We start from the raw sequence: 18,225 nt of genomic DNA, 5'->3' as shown, positions 1-18,225 counted from the left end.
AATGGATGGGTGATCATACTCACCCATCCATGTGACATGGATGGGTGAGAATACTCCCAAGTGGCATATCAATCAAGACAATAATTGGGTATGATAGGAAATAAGGGTGTAGTCATTGAGATGTCAAAGTCAAATCCATTGTTAGCTTTTCAAGACCAGTGTAATGAAGTTCAAATATATAACTAATATAGTACACAGGGTGTTGCTCCCCTTCATCTTGCTAGACTAGCACGACACTCACGGCTACCGCAAACATAACCAAGTACACTTATAGTTTTTTACTCGAATGGGGGTTTATCAAAATTGATAGCTTGGCCAAGTAGTCCTTTAGCTCCTAGAAGTCCTTCTCGCATCACACGTCCCACTAGAAACAAGTGACTTTTTGGAGGATTTTGAAGAACAAGAGGCTATAATTCGTCGAGCAAGAAATGAAACGAGACAGGGCAATGATCCTTCCTACGAGCCTTTATACTTCTCAAATGTTCTCCAAAGATTGCATTGTTGCACAACCTCTATCTTTTTTGTGTTGGCTTCGATTCCTCGCTCGATCACCATATATCCCAAGAATCATCCCTTTCTAACCCTAAAGATGTAATTTTCTAGGTTGAGTCTCATATGGTACCTTTGGCTAGTAGCAAAGATCTCCTCCAAGTCAGGCACTAGGTCATCTGCCAATAGGGACTTAACCAAGATTGCATCAACATAAACTTCTACATTGCACCCCAACTGCTCGATAAATACCTTATTCATGAGCCTTTGATAAATTTTCCTCACTTTATTCAGCTTGAATGACATAACAGTGTAATAGAAAGTGTCGTCAGTAGTGATGAAGCTAACTCTATTTTAATCTATCTTCTCTAAGGGGATTTGGTGGTGCTCTTGGTATAAATCCATTATGGAGATGAACTGATGCATTACAATAGAATACACTAATTGATCAATGTGTGAAAAGGGATAGCAGTCCTTGGAGCAGATCTTGTTCAAATCCCAAAAATAAACACACATATGTTACTTACCTGAGGCCTTGGGCACCATGACTATGTTGGATAGCTAAGTTGGGTACTACACTTCCCACACATGATGCGTTGCTTTCAGTTGCTTTTGCACTTCTTCTCGAATAATCTTATCTTTCTTAGGACCAAAGAGACATGCTTCTATTTTATCAGACGGGTAGTTGATGATGTGCAAATGATGCTCCATTATCTCCAATTTGATGCATGTCAAGTCTTTGGGTGACATACAAAAATATATTGATCCCTAATAAGACAATCGATCAACACCTCCTTCAACTCGAATGGGAGCTCTATAGAATTTCGAGTAGTCTTCTTCGAGTGGGAGTGAACCAGCTCTATCTCTTTCTCAGATGTAGATGGAGGCTCTCCCTCCCATGCTATATATACCTCCTTCATACATCTCCCTTATCGGTTTGGCTAAGGCCCATTGCATGATCTCTTTTAGTCCGCTCAGATCATCTTCATATAGCACTTCCTAATGACTTGTTAATCTCCTCAGACCTCCCACACTTCTTTTCCTATTGGAAATTTGATCTTTTAATGATAAGGTGAGGAGATGGTTTGTAAGACATTAAGAAGCAATCGATCTAAAATAATATTGTAGGTAGAAGGAGCGCCCACAATCGTGAATGTGGCTAGGATAGTTTGACATTTGGGCACCTTGCCCAGAGGGAGTGGTAATTTTAGATGCCTAAGTGATTTCACCACATGTTCTAAAAATCTGAACAAGGGCATGGTAAGAGATTGTAGGTCCTCAATGTTTATTTTGAAGGATAAAAAAATGCGATAGAAGGAGGGGGTGAATATCGAACGTTAAAAACTTTTCTTTTACTTATAAAATAAATCAGAATAAGTAGTGAAAATGAAAGCAACACAGATAACATAAGTTAGTTACTTGGTTCAGAGCCTAGGTTAACTCTTGCTCCAAGACTCATGATCCTTGATTGCACTATTGGGCAATACACTAAAATTCTTCTTTCCGAAACCTTTGGAAAGAAGTAATTCATACAATGAAATGTGTAAGATAGTAATAGCCTACCTACTATCTTACTTGAAATAAAGTACAAAGAAATCTAAATAAAAATATACCGACACTAAATATAGGATGAAGCTTGGTCAGTACTTCTTGGATGGAGCAACAACTTGCTTGGAGATGAGTAGTAGACTTGTCGCACGAATAGCAGCTTTACACAGAGATGAATTCAGAACCAATACCCAGACTCAAACCTCGAGCACCACTTTATAAAAATCATCAATGTTCGGTCGACTGATCCTTGGGTTCGGTCAACCGAATCCACTCCCTTCCTTGTTGATGACAGTTAATGGTTCGGTCAATCGAACTGTGCACTTTCCCCGTTCGTCGAGATTCTTCATTAATGTACCTTTAATGCGATGATCGTTTGGTCGACCGATCCTCTGGTTCGGTCGACCAATCAAGCTTCCATCTTTGCTTCTGTCGATCTGTACTTTGCCACATCATCAAGGTTCGGTCGACCGATCTATGTGTTCAGCGACTGATCAGTCACTTTACCAACTTTGCTTTGACTGATCTCTAGTCTGAATCAACTTGGTTCGGTCGATCGATCTTGGTATTCGGTCGACCGATAAACTTCAGTTCCTGCAACACAGAGTTAGAACGAAGACTCCTACAAAACAGAGTTAGAATAGTAATAGTAAGATGCATGAGTAGTAATTGATAGTAACACTATCTTGATCTCAACTTGGAAACCTTTCCAGTTTCTTCAGTTGGATCAACGATCTAGGATTTGTTCCCTTCCAGAACATGACCTCACTGTCACTCCTCCAGTTTCTTACCTCAACCTACCTGCCAAACATGGTCCTCTAGACCTGTTTAGACTTTACCGCTTAGTATTTGATCGACCACCCAAGACTTTCCCTCGATCTTTGGTCCTTCAAACCTATCGAGCTTCCCTGCCAAGTGTCAAATTATTTCGACCCACTTGGTCTTTCCGCCTGGCTTCCACAATCTGCTAAGTCTTTCCTGCCTAATCGCAACTAAAGCTTTCCCGATTGAGTAAACAGCCTGCATTCTCGGTTGAGTAAACAACCTGCACACTCAGTTAATTAACTTGTTAGATTACAACATGACTTAACTTGAACCTTTAACAACATCAAAACTCAGGTTTGATTTTGGTGCACCCTGCACCAACATATTCTTATCTATTTCATTGCTGCTCAAAAGAGAACCTTGGTTGAGTTGTTTGCATCCACAAAAACTCAAACCACATTAAAATTAGCTACAACATCCCGAATGACTAGGCCATCATTATGAGGAATGACAACCCCCTATAAGTCTTTGGATCTGAACCCTAGTACTGGTTCTGACTCAACCTTGAGAGCTCTGATAGCCATACATTTGACTTAGATGTGTCTTTGTTAAACCTGATTGGAATCACCATTAATGGCGCCTTTCGAAATTAATGTTGATGGCCCCTCGGACAAGTAGATTACCCTTCACTGGAGCTCTTTCACATCCTCCTACTGTGTGATTGTTCGATTGATGTTGCTAAAGCCACAGAGGAGTCGGGTGAGGCTACCTCGGCAGGTAGCATTGTGGTGGTGGTTGTTGATAAGGGGAAAGAGTCATTAGCATGGCTTGCACATGAGGATGGGTACTAATGAGCCTTTCCAACTCTTGGCCCATTTTTGGCAATCATGGGTGTCATGTCCATACCTCTTAGTGGAAAGCACAATAGATGGGGGCCTACAATCAACAGGATCCCTGCTCAGAGCCAATAGATATTCTCAAGACTTGCGCTCCTCACACATCTTCATAGCCCCCTCCTTCAAAACCTGCAAAGGGGGAAGGTAGGGCTGATAATGAGGTGACATGGGTTTGTGGGGAAGCTGTGAAGACCAAAAGAATTTAAATATCTTCACAATAGTATGATATTGTCCACTTTGGACCTAAGCCCTCATGATTTTATTTTTGGACTTTACCCAAAAGGGTTCATACTAATGAAGATATATTTCTCTTATAAGTCTATGATCTTTTCCATATATTTTCAATGTGAGACTTTGTTTGCAACCTTGTAACCCAATAATCGCCCGCTTAAATGAAAGATCACAAGGCCCCCCTTAAGCTAAAAGCATATCTGATTCTGTCCGAAAGTCGAAGAGATGGAAAGCTGGGGATGTGGTACTTCCATTGACCACTTGTAGACTCCACTCGGACCTATAACACAAACTACGTCGGTGCCGAGCCAAGGAAGGGGTCCCTGACGTTGGCCCTCCGACGCTCAAGTCAGTCACCAACGATGACGTAGAAAGTGGAGCAACAAGAAGACTGTAGCGCAAACATTGAATATCGCATACCTTCGTCGATGCTTGGACCCCCCTTTATATAGAGCTCTGGTAGCACGCGTGCATGCTTCCCTAGGTGGGCACATTTCTCAAATTTTTTTCTGAAAATACTTGTCAATAAAGTGTCCTGAGAATATCACTGAAGTGACAGTGGAAGTTTCCACCGTACGATCTTCTGGTTGTCCATGCCCGATATCGACGGTACCAACTCCCAAAAGGATGTCGATGGATATCAGTGTACTGTACTACTAGGCCGAGTGGGTCGGCCGCTCAGCCAGAGTTTCACCGCTTTGGTGTCCCTTCTGGTTGGCAAGAAACCTGCTGCTCCCGTTTGTGTGTCCACTCGACCGAAGTTCCACTCTGCCACTGCCGAGACCTGGTGCTAGGCCGAGTGGGGTAGTCGCTCAGCCAAAGTTAAATTCTCTCAATGTCAAGCTCGGTTGTCTGGCTGAGCGGAGTAGCCGCTCGATCGAAGTTCCATTTGCCAATGCTGAATCCTAGTGCCTTGTCAAGCGGGGAAGCCGCTCGGGTGGCTTCTGCACATTGTTTTCATTGAGCGTCGATCGTTTGACTTCTTCCTGTGTCGAAGGCGGCGGTGGATCGGGGCCTTCTCCCCCGATCGGGGCATGCTTCTCCCAACTGGCTGATGATATCTGAGCGTTGACTGCCTTGACTTGGACATCCACCGTGGCCGTGGGGTGGGGCCTTTCATCATCACATCATCACAAGCCTCCTCCTCAAGTCTAGTCGAAGGAGTTTGCAAGTCTGACTACTTGGACAATTGTCTGAGTAGTTTTCGCCCGATCGGCCTCTGACTTTTGATTAGGACACGACAGCTCCCTTGTCGTTCGACCGTAGGTCTGCTCCCTTAAGCCGATCGACACAATGAACATCTATACTTGTGAAATCTTTTCTTAGGTTGCCTCGGGCGAGCACGATCTTGGCTGACATCACCCAGATTTTTGGAAAATCATGCAAATCTCTTTGCATTAAGGCTAAGCACACCCCATGCCTTTTAATTGACCTCATTAAATGCTGGCCTGTGGCAATGCGCCACATGTCATGCCTGCTGCCGCTGCTGATAGGGTACCGATGTGATGTTTGGTAGTTTAAATTCAATGGTTAGATCTTGGCCTAGGTTTCCACGACCTAGATCGGACGTCTCTGGTTGGCCGACCTCAAGGCTTCTAAGCCCGTGCGCATCACCGCCTTTGTGCACTTGCTCTTCAAGTTCTTCAGCAATGCTCTCTATGCTCTGACGACGTTCTTCTTTCCCGCTCCTCTGGCGACCTTTTTCCAGTAATCTCTCTTCCCATCGCCTCTTGCTTTCTCATCTTCTGGCGTTTGTCCTTCCCCATCCTCTGAGTTTTTCGGCATCTCAATGTTTCGGTGATAATTCCGCCAGTAGGTTTTCTTCGTATCTCTTCACCTTTCCTTGTTTGGTGATGTCAAGTTTCTCACAGCCTCTCGTTGGTATCCCTGGGCTCTGGTACACTTCTACCGAGTTTCGGTTTGACGCCGACATGCTGAGAGTCTGAAAGCCACTTTTGAGCTTCCTCCCGAATATGAAGTTGTTCTTCCTTCTCCTTCCGATCGGCCAAATTCTCCGCCGCCCAGTTGTATTTGCTTCTTTACGGACCATTTTACCGTTGGTCTGCAATTTCTCATCCACCCTTTTTTTCCTTCATGTGTAAATACTTTCATATCTCCCTTCACCAGTTAGTCTTGAACTCCTTTCGGCTGCTGTGCGGGGTCGTCGTTCTTTTTTGCCTACACAACATCACTCTTACTCCTCGGCTCTTTCATTACTTTTATTATCCCAAATCTTCTGAGCTGGGGACTTTTCTTTTCCAAGCCCAAGTGGGCTTGATTTTCTTTGATAAAATGTTGACCTCCAACAAACAATGGAAGAAGTACTTCTTTTTGTGTGCTTTCCCGAGCGGCTAGACTTCCTGACCCACTGGCAGCTCGAGGTGGTGACTCAGCCTCCATTAAAGAAGTACAAAAGCCTATCAAACTACCTCAACGCAACTTCGATGTTGGCCAGTCAGAAATATGGCATCCACAAGATGCTACTGGAGGGTGTCCTCTATATCTTCGGCTTGAGTCCGATCTGCACCCGACTTTCGTTCAGCCTAGGTATGTGATCTCTTTACTCCTTCCTTTGATTCTAACTGATTTTTGTTCCTCTTTTGCAGCTGAAGTCATGCTACGCACACGTCTGGCCAGCAAGGCAAAACTTGCGGATATCGCAATCAATGCAACCACTGTAGAATAATTGGAGAGCCGCGACCTGCAGTCGGTCGACTCACAGGAAGAGCCGTAAGATGAGAGTGAAGCGGCTCCCGCCTTGGCAAGCGGTAGAACGACCAGTGGCTCCCAACCTGCTTCTGAATGGTAGTCGATTATCGAGGTTAAGAGGGCTTCGGGCTCAACCTCCTCAGCTGAGCCACTGATCAGTAGCAAGAGGCGTCGGGCGGAGCCTTCATCACGCTCCGCCTCTTTGGGGGTGCGGTCCGTCGAACGGGTCAAGACATCGACCCCTGCTCCTGTCCAAGAGTCCACTACCCCTGAGTCATCAAATCGGACCCCTCCCTATCCGGTTTGTCTCAGGGAACAGTCTACGCACCACCAGTGGCCTTCCTACCACCAAAATTGAAGGCCGAGAAGTTTGGTATCTGTCCGACGTCTTCATCCCGACCGTCCGGATGAGCTACTTCTACGCAATTAGCCTCGAGTGACCAACGCTATATTACGATGATTCTTCACCTGTCGATCAAAGAGTGGCGCAAGTCGGCAGGCGCTTCATCCCAATCCCCCGAGCACCAAATCATCATCCAAGGGTCGCTCACCCAAATATGGGTGGACGCCCAAGCCTGCTGCTGCGATGAAGCCTCCTAGGGTGCTTGCGAACAACCACACCCAAATGTCTACTGGGGTAAGTTTTGTATTTTCATAGTTTATTTCTGATCGGCGCTTATATTCCTTTGTTGTTTGTAGTACTGGGTGGAGAGCTTGGTTATGTGCCAAAGGCTCATTTTTTTGAGGAGGAAATGAAGAAGATGAAGGCATCGAGTGGTCAATCCTCCACCACCCAAGAGCAAACGAACGCCGAAGTGGCTAAGCTAAGGGCTGGCCTGGAGAAGAGCCTAGCCATGTGCCAAAGGCTCACTTTTTTGAGGAGAAAGGAAGAAGATGAAGGCGTCGAACGACCAATCCTCCACCACCCAAGAGCAGATGAACGCCGAAGTGGCTAAGCTAAGGGCTGACCTAGAGAAGAGCAACAAGTTGTTGGAAGCCGAACGGGACAAGAGTTTAGGGCAGGCCACCCTACTAGCTCGGCTCAATAAGTAGGTCAGCACCTTCGACAATAAGATTGAGTCGGCCAATGCGAGGAAGAATCGGGCCATCAAAGACCTCGAATTGAAGAATAAGGAGGCCTGAGCCCTCGCCCAAAAACTCAAGGAAGCTGAGGATTTCCTGGTTGCCGAGCGGAACAGCCAGTCGACCGAAGAAGCTGTCCTTCGCAGTCAACTTGCTGCCAAAGATATTGCACTGGCCACCGTGAAGGACGAGCTGGAGGCCTTCCTGAGTGGCTCTGAAGACTTATCAAGATGTCGAGGCTAGCTGGTTCGAGGGGATGAAAAAGAATTATATCCACTTGGACGCTTTCAATGACAAAGTTGCCTATCGGGCACTCCGCCTGTTCGACCTGGCAATTGACGGGGCGATCGACCAGCTTAGAGAGGGTGGCTACGTATCGACATCTCTGACCAGCAACATCATTAGCCAGGGCAAACTTACCGCATCGCTACCTGACGATGCCTTAGACTACCTTGAGTGAGGTCGAGAGCTCTTGTAAAATTTTTGAAGTCTCAATGAATGCTTGTCCGTTCGGACAAGCTTTACCTCCTTGTATGTTTCTTCAACTCATCTTTTGAGCCTTGCGAGAACTCATAGCCTCGTGACTCCTCTGATCATCCATAATTAGTCTATCCAGCCGATCAATCCTTTTTGTATTCAGAGTTCCCATTATAATTCTATGAACTTCCGCTCAGTCTAAGTAGTATCTTGTAGAATAGCACCGAACGATCACTTATATTTTGAAGACGTCGAGCTTTTGCGTAGCCGACACTTGCCCGCTCACTGTGCTTTTGAAGACCGCTCGACCCCGAATGGGGGAGATGCAGAATCCAATATGCTAGTCCAAGACCAGTGAAGACCGCTCGACCCCGAACGAGAGATATAAGAGATCCGATATGCTGGTTCGAGACTAGTAGAGCTGGCATAGACATGGGTTTATAGTCGGCGCTCGACTTCTAGAGCCCGTGGCTCTAATATAACTCAAACTCGGTTGATCATCACGGGAGTCTCTGACTCAAGGGTTTATAGTCGTCGCTCGACTGTTGATGGAGACCCGGGTTTAAGGTCGTCGTTCGACCACAGGAGTTTAAGCTCGCCGCTCGATCGTTGTGAAGTCCCAGGTCTAAGGGCGTCGCTCGACCGTTGATGGAGACAATAGTTTAAGGCCGCCGCTCGACTATTGGTGGAGATAAGAGTTTAATGTCACCATTTAACCGTTGATGAAGACTCGGACTTAAGGTCGCCTCTTGACCGTTGGTACAGATTCATCTCAAAAGGCATTCCTCGCTTTTATTTATTTTTTGCCCTGCGTTTGGGAAACATACAAAAATATAGGTAATTCACTCACGCACCTCTCATATGGCCCTGTAGGGTTGGAGATGATTCACGTTCCACGGCCTCTCGAGTTGCCTTCCCTTATGATCTTCCAAGTAGTAGGCACTCGAATGGAGCTTTTACACGACCTTAAAAGGTCCTGCCCACGGGGCTTTGAGCTTGGCGACGTCGCCGACCAGCTTTACTTTCTTCCAGACGAGATTGCGACCTAGAAGGTCCTCGAGATCACCCTCCGGTTGTAGTTCTATTTCATACGTTGCCGGTACGCTGTTAGTCGAACCGTTGCTTTCGCCTGTGTTTCATCCACCAAGTCGAGCTCCATGAGCCTCCATTCGGCGTTTCCTTCATCATAGTGCTGCACCTGATCAAATTCTACTCTGACTTCCACGAGGACCACTGCTTCACTGCCGTATACCAAATGGAAGGGGGTTACTCTGGTCGCCTCCTTCGGGGTCATACGAAGGGCCCACAACATGCTAGGGAGCTCGTCGACCTAGCTGCCTCCAACGTGGTCGAGCCGAGCGCGTAAAACTCTGAGAATCTCCTAATTGAAGACTTCAACTTGTATGTTGCCTTGGGGTAGGCCACCGATGTGAAGGGTTGTTGGATGTCATAGCCCTTGCACCACTCTCTAAGCCTCTGACCGACGAATTGTCTCTCATTGTTTGATACAAGTCGGTGTGGGATATTGAACCGGCATATGATGTTCTGCCAAATAAATTTAATGACCATCTACTCGATTATTCTTTCAAGTGACTCGTCCTCTACCCACTTCAATAAGTAGTCCACTGCGACGAGAAAAAATTTCCACTGACCGGTCATCATGGGGAATGACCCAACTATATCCATGGTCAATTGGTCAAACGAGCAAGATACTATGGACGCCTTCATTTCCTCGGTCGGTTGGTGAGGAAGGTTGTGATACTTTTGGTAGGACAAGCAAGTGGCCACTGTCTGAGAGGCATCTTCTTGGAGGGTCTGTCAAAAATATCCGGCCAGAAGTATCTTTCGAGCTAACGCACGGCCGCCTAGGTGACCTCGCAGCAACCTTGGTGCACCTCCGGGAGACTATATTTAGCATCTTCTTATCTTGAATGTAGAGCCTCCGCGTAGAGCCTGAGTCATGCATTGCTTATCTTGAACGTCTCGGATAACTGCTGAGCGACCAACTGAGAGTCCGAGTGGATGAGGACTCTAACGGCTCCCACATACCGAGCTACCTATAGGCTGGCTATCAATGCCTTATACTTTGCTTCGTTTTGGTAGCTCTGTAGTCCAACCGAACAGAGAGCTGCATCCGATCCTCTCGAGGTGAGATAAGCAATATGCCGATTTCACTACCTTACCGAGTGGACGAACCGTTAACATATATCTTCCATGTTACCTCCCACTCGACATTCTGAACCTCTATGACGAAATTCGCCAAGGCCTGAGTTTTGATTGCCGCTCCAGGTTGATATTGTATGTCGAATTTAGTTACCTCGGTAGTATATTTGATTAGCCTTCCTGATGCTTTAGGGTTGAGAAGGACTCGCCCCAAAGCACTGTTAGTTAGCATGATGATTGTGTGTGCTAGGAAGTATGGATGAAGCCTCCGAGCGGGAAGAATTAAAGCATAAGCTAATTTTTCAAGACTGGTGTAGCGACTCTACATCCTTCAATATATGGCTCAAAAAGTATACATGCTACTGCTCTTGGCCATTCTGCCTAACCAGAGCTGATCCAACGACATGTTCGTTGGAGGATAGATAAATCCAAAGTGGCTCGCCAACAACCAGCATGGCCAATATAGGCAAGGAGTTTAGATATTCCTTAAGCTCTTCCAACACCTGATCGCACTTAGCGTCCCACCGGAATTTTGTAGCGTGGCAGAGCACTTTGAAGAACGGCAGGCTTCGATCAGATGACTTGGTTGAGCTTCCTTTAAGTTCCGAGGCAGCAGCATGTCTTGCAACGCTTTGACTTTGCTCGGATTGGCTTCAATGCCCGACTCGGTGATAATGTAACCCAGGAAGTGGCTACTCTTTGCACTGAATAGATATTTTCTTGGGTTTATCTTTATTCCATAGGTCCTCAGCGTTCGGTAGGTCTTGTTGATATCTGCACATAGATCAGCAGTTCGGAGGGATTTAATTAATATGTCCTCGACATATACCTCCATATTACGGTTGATCTGCCGCTGGAACACCTTGTTCATCAGCCTCTGGTAAGTGGCTCCGGAATTCTTGAGTCCGAATGACATGATGTTGTAGTAGTACGTTCCGTCAGCCGTAATGAAGCTGACCTTCTCCTGGTCCATGCGAGCAAGCGACACTTGGTGATACCCTTGGTATGCGTTGAGCATGCATATTAGCTCACAGCCCATCGTCGAGTCCACTATCTGGTCTATCCTAGGCAAGGGATAGAAGTCTTTTGGGCATGCTTTGTTCAAATCACGGAAGTCAATGCAGATCAGTTATTTGTTGCCCGGCTTGGAGACTAGCACGACGTTGGTTAGCCAACTCGAGAATTGAACTTTCCTAATATGACCAACCTCCAACAACTTTTCTATCTCTGCCCGGATGATCAGATTTTGCTCCGCACTGAAGTCCCTTTTTCTCTGCTTCACCAGCCAAGCGTTCGATCGGACATGAAACTCATGCTGAGGCACACTCGGGGAGAGACCGGGAAGCTCATGCGTCGACCAGGCGAACACATCATGATTTTGTCTAAGGCAAGCGATTAGCTCTGCCTTCTTCTCCATCTCCAGGTCAGCAGTGATGAAGGTGGTTGCTTCCGTTTGGCTCGGGTGGATCTGAACCTCCTCCTTTTCTTCGTATACCAGCATATGAGGTTTCTAAGTGATGGCGTTTACATCCAGGCGCGGATTCTTCCGAGCGGTTCTTGCTTCGGCCTTGACCATCTCGACGTAGCATCGCCGAGCGGCCAGCTGATCTTCTTTGACTTCCCCTACCCGGTTGTCCATCGGGAACTTGATTTTTTGGCAATAAGTGGACACCACCACCTGGAACTCGTTGAGGACTGGTCGGCCCAAGATGACGTTGTAGGCCGACGGTGTGTCCACCACGATGAAATTGGTGGTCCAGGTTCTCCTTAGTGGCTCTTCCCCTAGCGAGATAGCCAATCAGGCCTATCTAAGTGGCAACACCTCGTTGCCCGTGAAGCCGTAGAGTGAGGTCGTCATGGGCAACAACTCATTCTGATCAATTTATAATTGATCGAACGCCTTCTTGAAGATAATGCTCATCGAACTTCCTATATCAACAAAAGTTTGGTAAATAGTATAATTAGCAATTACCGCCCGGATGATCAACGCATCGTCATGAGAGATCTCCACTCCCTCCAAGTCGCTAGGGCCGAAACTGATTTCGGGCCCTTCGGCCTTTTACCTACTACATCCCACCATGTGGATCTCCAAGCGACGAGCGTATGACTTTCTGGCTCGGTTGGAGTCGCCGCCGGTCGACCCCCTCCCCATAATCATGTCTATCTCTCCTCGGGATGCGTTGCTTCTGTTTTATTCTTCCCGAGCGGAGGGTCTATTTTGCTCGGTCAGAACTCGGGAGGGATCAGAGTCATCCCGTTGATGTTGATGGTGCCGCTCAGGAGCCCTTTTTTCAGCCTCCCGCCTCCCAGTAGATCGATGTCTTTGTCACTGATCAGGAGAAGGAGATGACAACAGTATCCTCTTGGAGCTGGTCGGCTGACGATTGATGTCAGACCACGGCAGTCACGCATGTTGTGGGTCACCAACTGATGGAAAGAACAAAATATCGACGTCCACGCCTTACCTTTTACCGCCTTCTGCCGACCGAAAGCCAGATGCTGCACGACATGGTGCGGCCATGCTCCTTCGGCCCTAGACCCCTTGGGTGGCTGATGGCTGCTTGATGGTTAGCGATCGGTCATCGTGGGAGGCTCGGTCAACGCCTCTTTTCTTCTGGCTGCTTGGACTTCTTCCACATTTATATACTCGTTGGCCTTCTTGGAGCGTGTGGTCGAACTCCCTGGGTGGTTTCCTGATGAGTGATCGGAAGAAGTCTCCCTCGACGAGTCCTTGAGTGAAGGCGTTCATCATTGTCTCATATGAGACTGAGGGGATGTCTATGACTACTTGATTGAAATGTTGTAAGTACGCTCGGAGCGCTTCCTTGGGCTCTTGCTTCAGGGCAAAGAGGTTGATGATCGTCTTCTGATAGTGTTGGCTACTGGCAAAATAGTGTTGGAACGTGACTCAGAAATCTTTGAAGCTCCGTATTGAGCTGTCTAGCAGTCTTCGGAACCAGCACTGCATCGATCCAGAGAGGGGAGTGAGGAAGACTCGACACTTCACTCTATCTGTATATTGGTGCAGCGTGGCTTCGTTATCAAACCTATCCAAATAATCATCTGGATCAGTTGATTCGTTGTATGTCCCGATCGCTAGTGGAATATAGTGTCTGGCCAGAGGGTCTTGTAACATCTCCTCGGAGAACTGCCGATTGATCTGTTCGGGCGATGTGTTGCTTCAGGGTGTCTTACCTTTTTGTGCATCCCGAATGGGAGCATCATCTGAAGACGATCCCCGCTCTTGATTCGCCTGAGCTATTTCCGAAGGGGGTTTGGAATAAGACGCGATGGAAGGGGATCGACGCGGGCAGCGCTTCCCCTTGTGTGCCGGTCGGCCTTCTATTCTGCCCCCATACGGAGATTTACTCCACTCGGTCATCCTGCCCTGCTCGTCTTCCAGCCGTCGATGTTGCAGGCTGCGGTGCTTGCCAATCGACTAACGCCTGTTGCTGTTGATGCTCGATCATCTTTGCTGCTCGGGCTTGCACGAGCATGTCGAGCTCTTCCTGGGTGAGCGTCACTGTTGTGAGTCATCCAGCGTCCTCCATCTTCTTGTCTCGGATGCAGGTTACGTTCCTACAGACGACGTCAAATATGATCCTGTCCAAAAGTCGAAGAGATGAAGAGCCGGGATGTGGCGCTCCCGTTGACTTCTTGTAGACTTCGCTTGGACCTGCAACACAAACTACGTCAGTGCTGAACCAGGGAAGGGGTCCCCGACGTTGGCCCTCTGACGCTCAAGTCAGTCACCGACGATGAAATAGAAAACGGAGCAATAAGAAGATTGTAGCACAAATAGTGAATATCGTATACCTCCATCGATTCTTGGACCCCCTTTTATATAGAGCTCCGGTAGTGCACGTGCATGCTTCCTCAAGCGGGCATATTTCTCAAAGTTTTTCTTGAAAAAATTTGTCAGTAAAATATTCTTGACATAGTACCTTGACGGACCGAGCATATCTCTGAAGTAACAGTGAAAAAAATCTCATCTTAGAGCCTATGTACAAAAGCATCCATCAAGATTTCTGGTACTACTAAGGGTATTTCCAACACGACTCAAGTGAACTATTGGATGTATTCATGCAGATGTTTCTACGATTCCATTTGAAATTGAATAAGCTAAGAGGGGCATACGAATACCTCTTAGACCTAGAAATATGGCGTAGGAAAAGCACAACAAAATCATCAAAAGACTATATAAACCCCGAGTCGTAGGATATTGAACCACTACTATGCAAACCCAATCAAAGTAGTGAAGAAGATATGACATTGACTCATTCTGAATACTATTGCAGCAGGGCAGCATTCTCAAAGTTGCAAAAGTGCTCCTTTGGATCGACAATGTTGTTGTATTCAATGATATTGGGTGGGCGGAAACGATGTGGTAATCCCTCCAATATCTCATCTGGGAACAACAGTTGATGCGCAAATATTCCCTTTGAGGGTGGTCGTACAGGGCTAGCAAGTCTATTCTTTACATGATAAGTCGAAGTAGCTCCCCTCGAGCTCTGAATAGTGGGCTCAATTGCTAGTGGGGCAGGCCGGGCAGCCACGATTGTCAAAAGTGATTAGAGGTTAGGGTTAAATAAAGTGGCTCGGTAAGGACGCTTCCGCCCGATTGAGCTCCTTTGTGTGAGCATCAAGTAGAGGAATTTCACTCAAGTAGGTCCCGGTGAGGATGTGTCTCCTAAGGCTGTTTTTGCATGAAGAGAATAACAAGAAGTTCCCAGTCAAGAACACTTGCAAGGCACCCAATTGGGGAAGTGCCTTCTTTCTAGGGATGTTTCCAAAGGGGATGTTCCCATAATGTGTATGACTGAAATCTTGTGTGATATTTTGGAGGATATTTTTAAACTAAGTTCACAATTGAAGTTTTGTGTGATTTTTCCGAGGATGTTCTCAGAGTCAGTGCACAATTGAAGTCTTGTATGATCTTTTTTAGGATGTTTTCAAAGTGAGTGTATAGCTAAAATCCTATATGATCTTTCCGGAGATGTTCCTAAACGTAAATATTTCTATACTGAGTGACAAACTATAAGATTGTCTAGTCGTGTGGCTGGTGTGCGAAAGACTGCAACTGTAAAGCGGTTTAGGTGTTAGTCGTGTGGCTACCACGTGCAAGGATATCATCTTCAAAGCTGTTCGGGAGCCCAACCTTGTGACTGATACATGCAAGAAACTGTAAGGCGATTTAGGTGTTAGTTGTGTGGCAACTGTGTGCAAGGATGTCATCATCTTTATAGCTGTTCAGGCGCCCAACCTTGTGGCTGGTATGTGCAAGGCTGCAATGGTAAGGTCATCCAAGTGCACACAGTAGATTACATGTTCGGTCGATCAGCGACGCTGAGAACTTCTGCAAGATGCATGGCATCCTGGGTGCTCGATCGATGCTTGAACCTTCGGACATTCCCAGGCACTTGGCTCACTTGTCACTAGGGCCACTCAAACCTCTTGGCGCTCAGCTCACTCTGATTACTAGGTACTCAGACTAGTCAGCTCGCTCACTATTCGACGGGTATTTCTAGACGGAAGATCTAGGGAACATCACTAACAGAGATTAGTTAAAATTTATGCTGGATTGAAAGATACTTACAGAACCATAATGGTTCTGACTAGACATATGGAGTCTGGAATTCTTCCTGTTAATGTGTTTCCATCAAAAATTCTGCCAAATGTAGAACAATCAGGAGTCAGAATGTATTTGTAGTTTTCTCAAGTTTTACGGGAAATGTGAATCTACAAAATTCAACTTACACATGAAACAATGTCATGTTTAAGTGGAAGAGTTTTTCCGGGATGGAACCAGATAAATTATTTTTGTTGAAATGGCTGTCAAGCAGGCAGAAAAGAAGGAACATTAATAGAAAAGAAAAGAAATTAAATGGACTATGATATTCAACCATTCAAATTTGCAAAAGTCGGCCTAACTTTCATTGCTTTCTACCTTTTTGGATTAACTTACAAATGTTTTGCTTGGTGAAGCAGGTCCAGGCCTGGTTCTCTTTCATTGGAGACTGGAAGAGGTCCACTGATCTGGTTATCAGCGATATCGAACCAGTAAAGATTGGAAAGTTTGCCCATGGATGATGGGATTTTGCCGGTGAACTGGTTTGAGTTTAGAGCGCTGCGGAAATAACAGATCAAAGTGAGCGAGCATTGAAGGCTCGGCATTCCCAACCAGAATGATTTTGCTTACAGATATGAGAGGTTTTGTAGAGATCCTAGTTCGTCTGGGATGCTCCCATTAAAGCTGCAACCAGCTAAGATTCTGCAAAACAGTACCCATTTTAGCAGGTCTAAGACACTGCATGATGGACAGCTGCAAATGATTTGAAGCGAGTGACTTGTTATAAAAGGAGTTCTGCCTCACAGGGTGGTCAGCTTCGTCAAATTTCCAATAAGCGGATTTAGTCGACCACCAAGCTCACTGTTGAATGATAGATCCCTGCAAGTTTCCTTGTCTTTGAGATCTCTTTTTTGTTTCACAGAGTTTGACATTTTCTAAATGAAAAATCACAGAGCATCGAGTTTATCAGTATGTTGAAGATGACATGGAAGTATTGGACTCCTGGAACCAAGTAATGGCTATTCTGTTTGTTTAAACAATCAGAGAATCAATAGTGTTCTCGGCAAAGGTCCATTATGTGAGCAGAAAAGGTACACCAAGTTTACATCTGCCACGAGGAAGACTGCAAGTAAACTTACAAAATTGTCAATTCGCTGAGTGTCCCGATGTCTGCGCTCAGTGTGCCTTTGATCCCCATGGTAGACAATTTCCTGAAATTTACTAAAATCAGGTCGAAACTCGTGGCAACAATAACAAGAAACTAGTTTCAGTTTCAGAAAAGATGCTCACAGAATGGTGACTCTAGAGTCTTTGCATGAGACACCCTCCCAAGGTGTTTCACAAGGATCGTCAGTTGTCCCCCAGCTTGGAGGCGGGCTCTGCCACTCGCTCATTAGAGCCCGCAGAGCAGCAGCTGTAAAGGGAAGATGAGAAACATCCACTCCCGTCTCCAATCCTTTTCCAAGTTGATACTATAGAACTCTAATTCATACAAGAAATTATCAGAGATAAACAAAAGGATACCATCTTGAGAGTCTGTGCTTCCAAAACCGGTCTGAAGACTCGCAACGAGCGCACACAGGATGAAGATAAGAGTTCTCATCTCTGTGCTCTTGCTGAACACGTACTGTGAGCGGTTCACTCCACTATCGGAAGCTCAACTCTTCTTTCTGTCACCCTACAGAATAGGTTACAACTGACCTACCTGCCATGATTCACCTCATCATTCCACCTGCAGCAGCACTCCAGTGGAAGAATAATCATAAGAACGGGCAACCAGCAAAAGAAGCCTATTAAAAAATGCCCTGCTTTGACTTCAATGGACTTCAAAGTCAATGTCACAAGATGGAGTCTGTTGAGCTATTGAAAAAGTGGCAGTGATGAAAAGAAGATGTAATGCACTAGTAGCTCGGTTTGGTTGGATAGTCGTCGTCGTCGTAGCAGCTTGAAACGGTTATTGTATTTATTGGATTTGCTTTCGTTGGGAAGCAACTTGGCTAAGATATTATTAGCTCTGGACACAGTTCGATATGCTGATTACTCTTGATCGAGTGGTTTTGTCATGTGGCGCATGTCAATTTATCTCCGCCTTTAATGATAACAAAAGAATAAATTGATGTCCTCGTGGATTAACGGTATAGATGCTTATTTTAATAAATTTTAAGGATTAATTTTTAATAGATGTAAAATATTTTATTAGGTGTATCTCTTCTAATTTATGCATGCATCTTATCATCTTATCGTGGAACCGATAATACTGGATCAATGAGATGAATGATAGCACATTTTACTCTA

The 18,225-nt window shown here is 45.9% G+C and overlaps 1 protein-coding gene across 2 annotated transcripts in view; it reads right to left on the bottom strand.

The window, feature by feature from the left end:
* The window catches only part of LOC122028754 (leucine-rich repeat receptor protein kinase HPCA1-like), a 46,859-nt gene extending 29,011 nt beyond the window's left edge, over positions 1-17,848 (bottom strand). For both annotated transcript variants that reach the window (XM_042587624.1, XM_042587625.1), the window contains exons 1-8: positions 17,455-17,848; positions 17,221-17,344; positions 17,070-17,141; positions 16,735-16,809; positions 16,561-16,632; positions 16,327-16,488; positions 16,119-16,193; positions 15,958-16,029 (exon numbers count right to left, since the gene is read on the bottom strand). In XM_042587624.1, coding sequence (XP_042443558.1) covers positions 15,958-16,029; positions 16,119-16,193; positions 16,327-16,488; positions 16,561-16,632; positions 16,735-16,809; positions 17,070-17,141; positions 17,221-17,344; positions 17,455-17,533 — 731 coding nt within the window. In that variant the 5' untranslated portion in view covers positions 17,534-17,848. The remainder of the gene's footprint in view (positions 1-15,957; positions 16,030-16,118; positions 16,194-16,326; positions 16,489-16,560; positions 16,633-16,734; positions 16,810-17,069; positions 17,142-17,220; positions 17,345-17,454) is intronic.
* Between the last annotated feature and the right edge of the window lie 377 nt (positions 17,849-18,225).

This window comes from Zingiber officinale, chromosome 10B (genome assembly GCF_018446385.1).
Source record: "Zingiber officinale cultivar Zhangliang chromosome 10B, Zo_v1.1, whole genome shotgun sequence".
Taxonomy (NCBI): domain Eukaryota; kingdom Viridiplantae; phylum Streptophyta; class Magnoliopsida; order Zingiberales; family Zingiberaceae; genus Zingiber; species Zingiber officinale.
This window is presented reverse-complemented; position numbering and strand designations above follow the sequence as displayed.